At 39.1% G+C, this 13757-nt stretch overlaps 1 protein-coding gene across 1 annotated transcript in view; it reads right to left on the bottom strand.

The window, feature by feature from the left end:
• Positions 1-13757, bottom strand: part of THADA (THADA armadillo repeat containing) — a 1857831-nt gene that overhangs the window by 10815 nt on the left and 1833259 nt on the right. Inside the window, exon 37 of the mRNA XM_053712286.1 lies at positions 5455-5618. Coding sequence (XP_053568261.1) covers positions 5455-5618 — 164 coding nt within the window. The remainder of the gene's footprint in view (positions 1-5454; positions 5619-13757) is intronic.

Here is a 13757-nt window from a genome sequence, read left to right as displayed (position 1 = left end):
CCTCCACCTTAGGGACCGTTTGCCATAAGTCCCGTGTGGTGGCGTCTATTGGAAACATCTTTCTAAATATCGGAGGGGGTGAGAACGGCACACCGGGTCTATCCCACTCCTTAATAACAATTTCAGTAAGTCTCTTAGGTATAGGAAAAACGTCAGTACTCGCCGGTACCGCAAAATATTTATCCAACCTACACATTTTCTCTGGTATTGCAACTGTGTTACAATCATTCAGAGCCGCTAACACCTCCCCTAGTAATACACGGAGGTTTTCCAGCTTAAATTTAAAATTTGAAATATCTGAATCCAGTTTGTTTGGATCAGAACCGTCACCCGCAGAATGAAGCTCTCCGTCCTCATGTTCTGCAAATTGTGACGCAGTGTCTGACATGGCCCTAATATTATCAGCGCACTCTGTTCTCACCCCAGAGTGATCACGCTTACCTCTTAGTTCTGGTAATTTAGCCAAAACTTCAGTCATAACAGTAGCCATATCCTGTAATGTGATTTGTAATGGCCGCCCAGATGTACTCGGCGCTACAATATCACGCACCTCCCGAGCGGGAGATGCAGGTACTGACACGTGAGGCGAGTTAGTCGGCATAACTCTCCCCTCGTTGTTTGGTGAAATATGTTCAATTTGTACAGATTGACTTTTATTTAAAGTAGCATCAATACAGTTAGTACATAAATTTCTATTGGGCTCCACTTTGGCTTTAGCACATATAGCACAGATATCTTCCTCTGAATCAGACATGTTTAACACACTAGCAAATAAACTAGCAACTTGGAAATACTTTTCAAGTAATTTACTATAATATGAAAACGTACTGTGCCTATAAGAAGCACAGAAAAAGTTATGACAGTTGAAAATTAATAAACTGAAAAGTTATAGCATCAAATCTTTGTAAAAAAACACAATTTTAGCAAAGGATTGCTCCCATTAGCAAAGGATAACTAACCCTGATAGCAGAAAAAAAAAAAAAAATACAGAAATAAACGTTTTTTTATCACAGTCAACTACAATCTCACAGCTCTGCTGTGAGTGAATAACAGTGAGAGAGATCAGTAAACTGTCATAAATTAAATAAAACGACTGCCAAGTGGAAAAAAATAGTGCCCAAAACATTTTTTCACCCAGTACCTCAGAAAATTAAACGATTTTACATGCCAGCAAAAAACGTTTAACATTAATAAATTGAGTGTTATTAAAAAGCCTGTTGCTAGTCCCTGCAAATTAGGCTAAAGTTTTATGCATACAGTATAATTCCAGTGAAGTGCCATTCCCCAGAATACTGAAGTGTAAAATATACATACATGACAGCCTGATACCAGTTGCTGCTACTGCATTTAAGGCTGAGTTTACATTATATCGGTATGGCAGAATTTTCTCATCAATTCCATTGTCAGAAAATAATAAGCTGCTACATACCTCTTTGCAGATTAATCTGCCCGCTGTCCCCTGATCTGAAGTTTACCTCTCCTCAGATGGCCGAGAAACAGCAATATGATCTTAACTACTCCGGCTAAAATCATAGAAAAACTCAGGTAGATTCTTCTTCAAATTCTACCAGAGAAGGAATAACACACTCCGGTGCTATTATAAAATAACAAACTTTTGATTGAAGGTATGAAACTAAGTATAATCACCACAGTCCTCTCACACATCCTATCTATTCGTTGGGTGCAAGAGAATGACTGGTAATGGCAGTTAGGGGAGGAGCTATATAGCAGCTCTGCTGGGTGAATCCTCTTGCACTTCCTGTTGGGGAGGAGTTAGTATCCCATAAGTAATGGATGATCCGTGGACTGGATACACTTAACAAGAGAAATAGTACTAACTGGCACCATTTTAAAATAAAAAACTTCTTGATTGAAGAATCTGAACTAACACCTCACTTTACCTCTTCCTATCACTAACACAGGCAAAGAGAATGACTGGAGTGGGAGGGAAGGGAGGAGCTATATATACAGCTCTGCTGTGGTGCTCTTTGCCACTTCCTGCTGATCAGGAGGCGTAATCCCATAAGTAAGGATGAAATCCGTGGACTCGTCATATCTTGTAAAAGAAAAAGCTACCGCTATAGAAAGATCTTAGCCGTATAGGGCCCGACATTTCAGCACCCCGGGCTTTATTTAATATTGACGATTATTTGCCTTATCCCCCAAATCAGGGATAGGCACAGACAAAGGCTGTGGCGGACATTTTCCAAAGTACAGACCTTAGTGAAGGACACCAAGGTACATTTGAAATTAAAAACATTATTTTATAGTGCTTGGTCTTATGATACTGATGCAGATACCACTGATCCTATAATCAGCCCTCCTCTGGCTATACCCATGAGCCAGTGTCACTACTGTGTCATTATATAGTGCTGGGTGTTATTATACTGATGCAGATACCACTGATCCTATAACCAGCCCTCCTCTGGCTATACCCATGAGCCAGTGTCACTACTGTGTCATTATATAGCGCTGGGAGTTATTATACTGATGCAGATACCACTGATCCCATAACCAGCCCTCCTCTGGCTATACCTATGTGCCAGTGTCACTACTGTGTCATTATATAGTGCTTAGTGTTATTATACTGATGCAGATACCACTGACCCTATAATCAGCCCTCCTCTGGCTATACCTATGTGCCAGTGTCACTACTGTGTCTTTGTATAGAGCTGGGTGTTATTATATAGATGCAGATACCACTGATCCTATAATCAGCCCTCCTCTGGCTATACCTATGTGCCAGTGTCACTACTGTGTCTTTGTATAGAGCTGGGTGTTATTATATAGATGCAGATACACATCCAGTATTTCACTCAGGCTTTATTTATTCCATAACATCACCTTATATCATCAGCAGTCTCTTGACAAGCCACTAACTTTATTCACACTACATATTTTTTTTTTTATTCCTATTATTTAATCAGAAAGAAAAGATATACTAAGGTTGTGGCGGACACTGCAAGGGCTAGTCACGGACACCTTGCTTATCGCTGTCCCTTATTTATATGGTAATAATTATAATTGTCTTTTCATAATATAACTGCTGAGCTTAAAGGGACAGTCAACACTAAAATTGTTATTTAAAAAGTTAGCACATTTTCTACCCATTCCCCAGCTTTGCACAACCAACATTGTTATATTAATATACTTTATAACATTTAAACATCTACATTTCTGCCTGTTTCTAATGCACTATAGACAGCCTCTTAATCACATGCTTTTTTATTTGCTTTTCACACAAGGAGACTGCTAGTTCATGTGGGCCATATAGATAACATTGTGCTCACGACCGTGGGTTCTGCACAACACAGCACTAATTGGCTAAAATGCAAGTCAATAGATAATAAATAAATAGCCATGTGAACAGGGGGCTGTCAAACGAGGCTTAGATACAAGGTAATCACAGAGGTAAAAAGTATATTAATATAACTGTGTTGGTTATGCAAAACTGGAGAATGGGTAATAAAGGGATTATCTATCTTTTTAAACAATAACATTTTTTGAGTTGACTGTCCTTTTAAGTGTTTTTAAAGGGACAGTAAAGTCAAAATTAAACTTTTATGATTCAGATAGGGCATGCCATTTTAAACAACTTTCCAATTTAATTTTAGCATCAAATTTGCTTTGTTCCCTTGGTGCTATTTTTTAAAATCTAAACCTAGCTAGGCTCAAACTGATTTCTAAACCGTTAAAAACCGCCTCTTAGCTCAGAGCATTTTGAAAGTTTTTCACAATTAGAAAAAAGTTCATGTGTGTCATATAGATAACATTGTGCTCACTCCTGTGAGGTTATTTAGGAGTCTGCACTGATTGGCTAAACTGCGTGTCTGTCAAAAGCACTGAGATAAGGGGGCAGTCTGCAGAGGCTTAGATTTTAGGCTAATCACAGAGGTAAAAAAGTGTATTAATATAACTGTGTTAGTTATGCAAAACTGGGGAATGGATAATAAAGTGATTATCTTTTTAAACAATAAAAATTCTGGTGTAGACTGTCCCTTTAAGAAGTATGTGTGCGGGTATGGCTGAATTTATGGAATTTAATAAATAATAAGAATCCATGGATAAATGGTAATAATTTCATTAATACACTAATTATTAATTAATAATTGGGAAAAGACACTCTTTTGTTGCCACTAATTGTAGCTCATTTGTGAGGGACTATGGAATATCTGAATATTGCACAAGTAATCGCGGCTGATTTCTGTATCTTTTCCTAAACCCATGAAATACCTCTTGCAGAAATGAAGAACTCTATTTATTTCTCTACTGAATCAGATGTTTGCTCTGTATTTATAATGGGGAATCTATATCTGCAGATGACATTAGCTATATATGTTTTGTGTGCTAATAATGCATGCCCTTGCTTGGTATCACTTGAGCTAGCTGTGAGGTTTGCAGTGGATGTGAATGGATTTAAGCAATTCAGGATTTATCATCTTAGACAACTGAATTAAAAGGATATGGAAGTTATAATAAAACGTTCATGATTAAAAAAAATAATTCAATTTAATTCAACTATAAAATGTATCTATTTTTTTGGTATTGTTTGTTAAAAATGAGTCCCTTTCCATGATACCTAGGTAGGCATATGAGTAATATATGAAGAACATTGTTACAGACAATACTGCACACATTTATACTTATACGCCTTATAGTACTTAAAATATGCATACACTCCTAAGCCATGAAGGCATATCTAGATAGGCAACAACATTTACATATATAGTTCTCTGCACGCCTTAGCCAGCCTCAGTTTGCTCCATAGAAAGAAGCAAGGTTCCAACAAAGGATATATAAAGAGAAATAAAGTGAAACTGATAATATAATTATAATGTAAGACTTTTTTTTAATTGTACACAAGGACTAAATCAATACAGTTTAATTTTAACTTCCATGCCCCTTTATAAAGCCCAGAAGCATATGAGCATGTAGTTGTAATATAAAGATTACTACGTTTTAGAGGAGCACCAGTCATTACATACGACCAGTGAAGCCCTCAGCAGACCATAGCTAGTATAGATTTCAAATTGCATTTGACAGCTTTTCACAGCTAGAAGTTCATGTGTTTTATATAAATAACATTGTGCTTACGCATGTGGAGTTATTTAAGAGTTAGCACTAATTGCATGAAATATAAGTCTGTCAAAAGTCCTGAGATAAGGAGGCAGTCAGCAGAAGCTTATATACAAAATAATTACAGAGGTAAAAATATATTTCTATAACAGTGATCAATATGCAAAACTTGGAAATTGCAAATAAAGGAATTATCTATCTTTTTAAACAATAACATTTTTGGTGTTTACTATCTCTTTAAAACAAAACCTTATTGCACCCAATATGCATTGTTTTCTGTGTTACATATTTGTAAAACTATAAGGAATGCCACAATGTCGGTAACAATAAATGCCTCGTGTTTAGACCAAGTCATTTACTATTCAGAATGATCATTACCAATTTCACAGTCTCTAGATCACTGAGGTCATCCTCTCCCAACAGCCACTCCATAAGGACCAGAACGCCAGCTGGAACTTCACCCCATTGCTGAATCAACTCACACAGGACACCAAAGGCCAGATCTATAGCCATCGGAGGGCTGACAATACAATATGGAAAAACTGAAAGGAAAAAAAAATAATAAACAATGTGTATATTACGTCTGTTTAATATAAATATGTTTAATATACTTTATTGTACATTTTAATTTGCTAAATTACTATCCACAACTTTTTTATTTTTCTTTGAACATTTTACATACCAGATGTAGAAGAATAAAATTGCCATAATGAGCATATTCTTCCTTTGTCACCCTTCCTCTAGAGGAACAGTGAGCAGCAATAGTGCTGTAAAGTTTATTGGTTTTTCCCAGCTGATGAGCCACCCTGTAGTTTATTGAATACCTCTCTTAAAAGAGAACTCTATGGAGCAGGTGTTCGTCCTGCCATAGGACCATTGTACAAGGTCATGTGTTATTTGCCTATAAACATTAACTAGAGCAACATACTCTATTCCTACAGCAGTCAATGTATTTTTAAGAATTTACATAACATCTCAACGTCACTGTGGAGAACTTTAGCATGTTCTATTAAGGTTGCAGTGCAGCTATAAAACATAAAAATATACTGGAAATGACACTGAAATAGGAATCAAGTTTCAAGTAAGGATAATGTAGTCATAAGGAACTGAATACATACAGGGGCATAACTAAACCTTTCTGGGCCCCAGAGCAAAAGGCTGCAATTGGTCCCCCTTTTAGATAATGCCCTTTCTGTCTGTTTGAAATTAGTAGAATCTGAGCCTTCAGCCACATATAAGCAAAAGGAGTTGGTGTAGGTTGTCCATCTTTCTTGGTTAGTATGTGCCAGACTTGCATAGCCTTCCTGTACAAATATGTTGGCAGGTATTTCTGTATGGCCACAAAGTGATAGTCATCTAGGAATCCCTGCTACAATATTTATAAAGGCAAATCCATACTCATACCTTACACTCGGCTAGATTTGGAGTTTTGTCGGTAAGGACCCGCGTAGCTAACGCCGGCTTTTTTCTGGCCGCACCATAAAAATAACTCTGGTATTGAGAGTCCACATAAAGGCTGCGTTAGGCTCCAAAAAAGGAGCGTAGAGCATATTTAACGCAGCTTCAACTCTCGATACCAGAGTTGCTTACGGACGCGGCCAGCCTCAAAAACGTGCTCGTGCACGATTCCCCCATAGGAAACAATGGGGCTGTTTGAGCTGAAAAAAAACCTTACACCTGCAAAAAAGCCGCGTTCAGCTCCTAACGCAGCCCCATTGTTTGCTATGCGGAAACACTTCCTACGTCTGCACCTAACACACTAACATGTACCCCGAGTCTAAACACCCCTAACCTTACACTTATTAACCCCTAATCTGCCGCCCCCGCTATCGCTGACCCCTGCATATTATTATTAACCCCTAATCTGCCGCTCCGTAAACCGCCGCTACTTACATTATCCCTATGTACCCTTAATCTGCTGCCCTAACCCCTATATTATATTTATTAACCCCTAATCTGCCCCCCACAACGTCGCCTCCACCTGCCTACACTTATTAACCCCTAATCTGCCGACCGGATCTGAGCGCTACTATAATAAAGTTATTAACCCCTAATCCGCCTCACTAACCCTATAATAAATAGTATTAACCCCTAATCTGCCCTCCCTAACATCGCCGACACCTAACTTCAATTATTAACCCCTAATCTGCCGACTGGAGCTCACCGCTATTCTAATAAATGTATTAACCCCTAAAGCTAAGTCTAACCCTAACACTAACACCCCCCTAAGTTAAATATAATTTACATCTAACGAAATTAATTAACTCTTATTAAATAAAGCCAGGACGGATCGGTCGGCAGATTAGGGGTTAATAATTGAAGTTAGGTGTCGGCGATGTTAGGGAGGGCAGGTTAGGGGTTAATAAATATAATATAGGGGTCGGCGGTGTTAGGGGAAGCAGATTAGGGGTACATAGCTATAATGTAGCTGGCGGCTCTTTGCAGTCGGCAGATTAGGGGTTAATTATTGTAGGTAGGTGGAGGCGACGTTGTGGGGGGCAGGTTAGGGGTTAATAAATATAATATAGGGGTCGGCGATGTTAGGGCAGCAGATTAGGGGTACATAGGGATAATGTAGCTGGCGGCGGCGTGCGGACGGCATATTAGGGGTTAATTATTGTAGGTAGCTGGCGGCGACGTTGTGGGGGGCAGATTAGGGGTTAATAAATATAATATAGGGGTCAGCGGTGTTAGGGGCAGCAGATTAGGGGTACATAAGGATAACGTAGGTGGCGGTCGGCAGGGGTTAAAAAAATTTAATCGAGTTGCGGCGATGTGGGGGGACCTCGGTTTAGGGGTACATAGGTAGTTTATGGGTGTTAGTGTACTTTAGAGCACAGTAGTTAAGAGCTTTATGAACCGGCGTTAGCCCAGAAAGCTCTTAACTACTGACTTTTTTCTGTGGCTGGAGTTTTGTCGTTAGATTTCTAACGCTCACTTCAGACACGACTCTAAATACCGGAGTTAGAAAAATCCCATTGAAAAGATAGGATACGCAATTTACGTAAGGGGATCTGCGGTATGGAAAAGTTGCGGCTGAAAAGTGAGCGTTAGACCCTTTTTTGAGTGACTCCAAATACCGGAGGTAGCCTAAAACCAGCGTTAGGAGCCTCTAACGCTGGTTTTCACGGCTACCGCCAAACTCCAAATCTTGGCCACTGTGAGCCCTGTATTTCAGGGGATGCACACACATGGGCATGATGCAAGTGGAGCCTTGGTCCCACCAGGCCCCCTGTGGTGAAACAAGTACTGATTGCAGCGCTAGATGTGGCCCCTAAAGGTGCGGGTCCAGTCTTGAATGAGACCTCTGAGATCCAGATTTTTGTCTGTTGCACTTTAAAAGAAATAAATCCACCTATGAAAAGAGCCAAATGCTGATACCTGTGGCCAGATTTGTCATTCGTTGAAACAAACGAATGATGAATGCACATACCTACAGCATACCTCCCAACATTTCAAGATTCAAAAGTGGGACAGTACCCCCCATGGCAAAAGTGTGATATGTGGTGGGAAGGAGCAGGGATGTCGCTTAAAAAAATCAAAATACCAAAATAATATAAATAAAATATTAAACAATTTTAATACTCTTAGGCAGGAAATCAAACACAAGCTCAAACCGCTGGTATAGCTCTGTATTTTCTTAGCCTTTGCAGAGACAGTGCTAAATATTTTTTATCTTAAATGGACATTTAATAATAGATTCTTTAAAAACTGCTCTCTGCATTCCCCATTAATATTCTACATTCTGGCCTTTAAAGTCAGCAAAAATGCACAGTAACACAAGCTACACATATACATGAACACACTCAAATACACAGAAACACACACTACATACACTTACACATGCAGATACACACACTACATAGCATACATTTATACATGCAGATACACACACACACACACACTACATAGCTTACACTTCTACAGGCAGATACACACACACTACATAGCTTACACTTATACATGTAGATACACACACTACATAGCATACATTTATACATGCAGATACACACACACAACATAGCAAACACTTATACAGGCAGATACACACACACACTACATAGCATACACTTATACATGCAGATACAGACACTACATAGCATACATTTATACATGCAGATACACACACACTACACAGCATACACTTATACATGCAGATACACAGACACTACATAATATACACTTATACATGCAGATACACACACTACATAGCATACATTTATACATGCAGATACACAGACACTACATAATATACACTTATACATGTAGACACACACACACTACATAGCATACACTTATACATGCAGATACACAGACGAACACTACATATCATACACTTATACATGCAGATACACACACACTACATAGCTTACAATTATACATGCAGATACACACACACACACTACATAGCTTACAATTATACATGCAGATATACACACACTACATAGCTTACACTTATACATGCAGATACACACATACTACATAGCTTACACTTATACATGCAGATATACACACACACACACACACACTACATAGCATAGACTTTTACATGCAGATACATACACACATTACATAGTTTCCGCTTTAACATGCAGATACACACACACTACATAGCTTACCCTTATACATGCAGATACACACACACACACACTACATAGCTTAAACTTATACATCCAGATACACACACACACTACACAGCATACACTTGTACATGAAGATACACAAACACTACATAGCTTACACTTATACATGCAGATACACACACAATACACAGCATACACTTACACACAATACATAGCTTACACTTATACATGCAGATATACACACATACTACATAGCTTAAACTTATACATCCAGATACACACACACACTACACAGCATACACTTATACACACTGCATGGTTAGCGTCAGGTTTGGACCCAGTGAGTAAAGACCATGGAGTGGTTCCTGGGCTTATCACCATTTGGCCAAATGCTGTAACAAAATATTAACTTTTACACTTTTATCCTAGCTGTGCACATCCAAGTGAGTGCTTGCTATTCTGTATGTTGTGACACACCCATTGAAAATCTACTTAAATATGTTGATCTTCTCTTTTCTGACCTGCTGAACTTATCAAGCAATAACCATATATAATGTAGTAGCATCACTGCTGTGAAGAATCTTGAATACCCAACAAGGCAAAAGTTTGGACACACATGAATGAAATTATCTCTCTTGTAATCTTAAATATCTTTTTATCTACAGGCTTTTACCTAAATGCTTCAAATATGTTTTGAAGACAAATTTAAATTGTGAAGCTGATCTCTATTTATAAATTGCTTTACAACACTTATCAGGGGAGTGGATTTAATTCCATTGATTTAGATATATAAGTTTTACAACATAACGAGGGGCAAAGGTTTATGTATTTTTTTCAGTATGGAACTTTTTGCAGTCTGAAATTTGTATTGAAATAATTAATGTGGATGATCATGTGCAATATGTATACAAATAAAAAATGGAGTGCAATGTATGGAATGTCCTTATTGTTTTTATTTGATTGGGAGCTTTTTCACAGTATGGTAAATTTATATTCTCATTAACACCTAATGCTAATCAATTATGCTGTGACAAGGTTGGGTAGATGGTCGTCATTTCTATTTAAAGCAGTTATAATATGGCAAGACAACACACTTTTGCAAATAGAAACCGGATATCCTTACTTTAATGAAGGTCAATAAATCCAAAATTAAAAAAATAAATAAAAATGTAAAGTTTCTTTAAATGTAGTGACAAAAACAAGTAAGCAACATTATGAAACTTCATAGGGAATGCCACAAGAAAGGCAGCCCACGAGTTACCTCTACTGCACAGTATAAGATTATCCTCATCCTCAGAAATAGCTAACAGATTAGAGACTAAATAAATTATCCACTAAGTTCAAGCAATAGATCCACATTAACAACTGTCATCAAAGAGGAGACTGTGCATATCAGGTCTTCATGTTAGAATTGATGTGAAGAAACTAAAGGAAACAGGCATGTGCACATTCCGATCATTTGTGAGTGTCCGAATGTGGAATAAGACAGCTGCATTCGGATCATCACGAATGATCATTATGCACATGCCTAGTAACCGATTTCCTCACATTTTCTTCATTGAAAACCCACATGATTTGCTTATTCTCTCCCCTCTCTATACGTGATGCAGTCATATACTGCTCCCCCCCCGGCTCCTTAACTCTATTTCTAGATCACTTTGCCACCTGGCTACCTTATTTACTTTCCTCAGATACTCCTGCCCTCATTCCGTGTTGACAATCCCACTGCCTCCTCTACAAAACAGCTTCTGCAACTCACTTCCTCTTTCGGCCTGTCACAATGGACCGACTCTCCCACTCACAAAGATGGTTACTCCCTTGATCTGATTTTCAGCTATCGATTCAATATCTCAAACTTCACAAACTCCCCTTTTCCTCTTTCTGACCATCATCTCCTCACTTGTAACATCACTTCCCTCCCTACAATTCTCCCTCCTTCTACCCCTCACACCAAACTTCACAGAAGCATTGTCATTATATCAGCAACAGCTCGCTAGCTCTCTCAAACCTCTCCTCTCTTCTATCCCCTCCTTTTCCTGCCCTGATGAATCTATATGCCACTATAACTCCACCCTTTCATCAGTCATTGACAATCTGGCCCCACCTACCATAGCTCGGAAATCATACACTCATCCTCAGCCCTGGCATACTTCTCGGACACGGTACCTACGCAGATGTTCCCGTAATGCTGAGCGACACTGGAGAAAATCTCAGCTGACTTTCTTCACTATAAGTTCATCTTGAACTCTTACATTTCTGCCCTTAATCTATATAAGCAACATTACTTCTCTACTCTTATCTCTACTCTTTCTTCAAACCCAAAAATCCTGTTCTCCACATTCAATACTCTTCTCTGCCCACCCCCACCTCCTACTACAACTTCTCTCTCAGCTCAAGATTTTGCAAACTACTTCAACAACAGAATCGACTCCATCAGAAATTAAATAAGTTCTCAACATACTACTGGTCCCACATCATCAAAAACCCATATAGCTATAAATTTAGCTCTTTTGCCCCTGTTACAGAGAAAGAAGTTTCTGCCCTTATACTGTCCTCTCACCACACAACCTGTCCCCTTGAACCCCATTACAGCTACTCCCCTCCCTCTCTTCTACCCTTACCCCTATACTCACACACATCTTCAACATCTCCCTTAGCACTGGTATATTTACCTCATCTCTTAAATATGCACCTATTCTCAAAAAAACTCTCAATCCAACCTCCCCATCCAACTACCGCCCTATTTCCCTACTCCCTCTTGCCTCAAAGCTTAGCATGTAAGCCTATGAGCCCAGCTGTTTGTAGTTCACCTTCATAAGAGCCGACTACAACAGTGCAACTCTCGGCAGGGCCCTCTACCCATTTGATTCCTGTAAATGTTATCTTGTATACCGCCTGTGTTTATAGTGCTGCAGAATCTCTACAAATACCTGATAATAATAATAATAATAACAACAGATAAAAAACAGAATTTATGTTTACCTGATAAATTACTTTCTCCAACGGTGTGTCCGGTCCACGGCGTCATCCTTACTTGTGGGATATTCTCTTCCCCAACAGGAAATGGCAAAGAGCCCAGCAAAGCTGGTCACATGATCCCTCCTAGGCTCCGCCTACCCCAGTCATTCGACCGACGTTAAGGAGGAATATTTGCATAGGAGAAACCATATGTTACCGTGGTGACTGTAGTTAAAGAAAATAAATTATCAGACCTGATTAAAAAAACCAGGGCGGGCCGTGGACCGGACACACCGTTGGAGAAAGTAATTTATCAGGTAAACATAAATTCTGTTTTCTCCAACATAGGTGTGTCCGGTCCACGGCGTCATCCTTACTTGTGGGAACCAATACCAAAGCTTTAGGACACGGATGAAGGGAGGGAGCAAATCAGGTCACCTAAATGGAAGGCACCACGGCTTGCAAAACCTTTCTCCCAAAAATAGCCTCAGAAGAAGCAAAAGTATCAAATTTGTAAAATTTAGAAAAAGTGTGCAGTGAAGACCAAGTCGCTGCCTTACATATCTGATCAACAGAAGCCTCGTTCTTGAAGGCCCATGTGGAAGCCACAGCCCTAGTGGAGTGAGCTGTGATTCTTTCAGGAGGCTGCCGTCCGGCAGTCTCATAAGCCAATCGGATAATGCTTTTAATCCAGAAGGAGAGAGAGGTAGAAGTTGCTTTTTGACCTCTCCGTTTACCAGAATAAACAACAAACAAAGACAAAGCTTGTCTGAAATCCTTAGTAGCTGCTAAGTAAAATTTGAGAGCACGAACTACATCCAAGTTGCGCAACAAACGTTCCTTCTTTGAAACTGGATTAGGACACAAAGAAGGCACAACTATCTCCTGGTTAATGTTTTTGTTAGAAACAACTTTTGGAAGAAAACCAGGTTTAGTACGCAAAACCACCTTATCTGCATGGAACACCAGATAAGGAGAAGAACACTGCAGAGCAGATAATTCTGAAACTCTTCTAGCAGAAGAAATTGCAACCAAAAACAAAACTTTCCAAGATAATAACTTAATATCAACGGAATGTAAGGGTTCAAACGGAACCCCCTGAAGAACTGAAAGAACTAGGTTGAGACTCCAAGGAGGAGT

This window comes from Bombina bombina, chromosome 4 (assembly GCF_027579735.1).
Source record: "Bombina bombina isolate aBomBom1 chromosome 4, aBomBom1.pri, whole genome shotgun sequence".
Classification (NCBI taxonomy): Eukaryota; Metazoa; Chordata; class Amphibia; order Anura; family Bombinatoridae; genus Bombina; species Bombina bombina.
The sequence above is the reverse complement of the archived record's forward strand: the minus strand, read 5'-3'. Positions and strand labels throughout refer to the sequence as shown.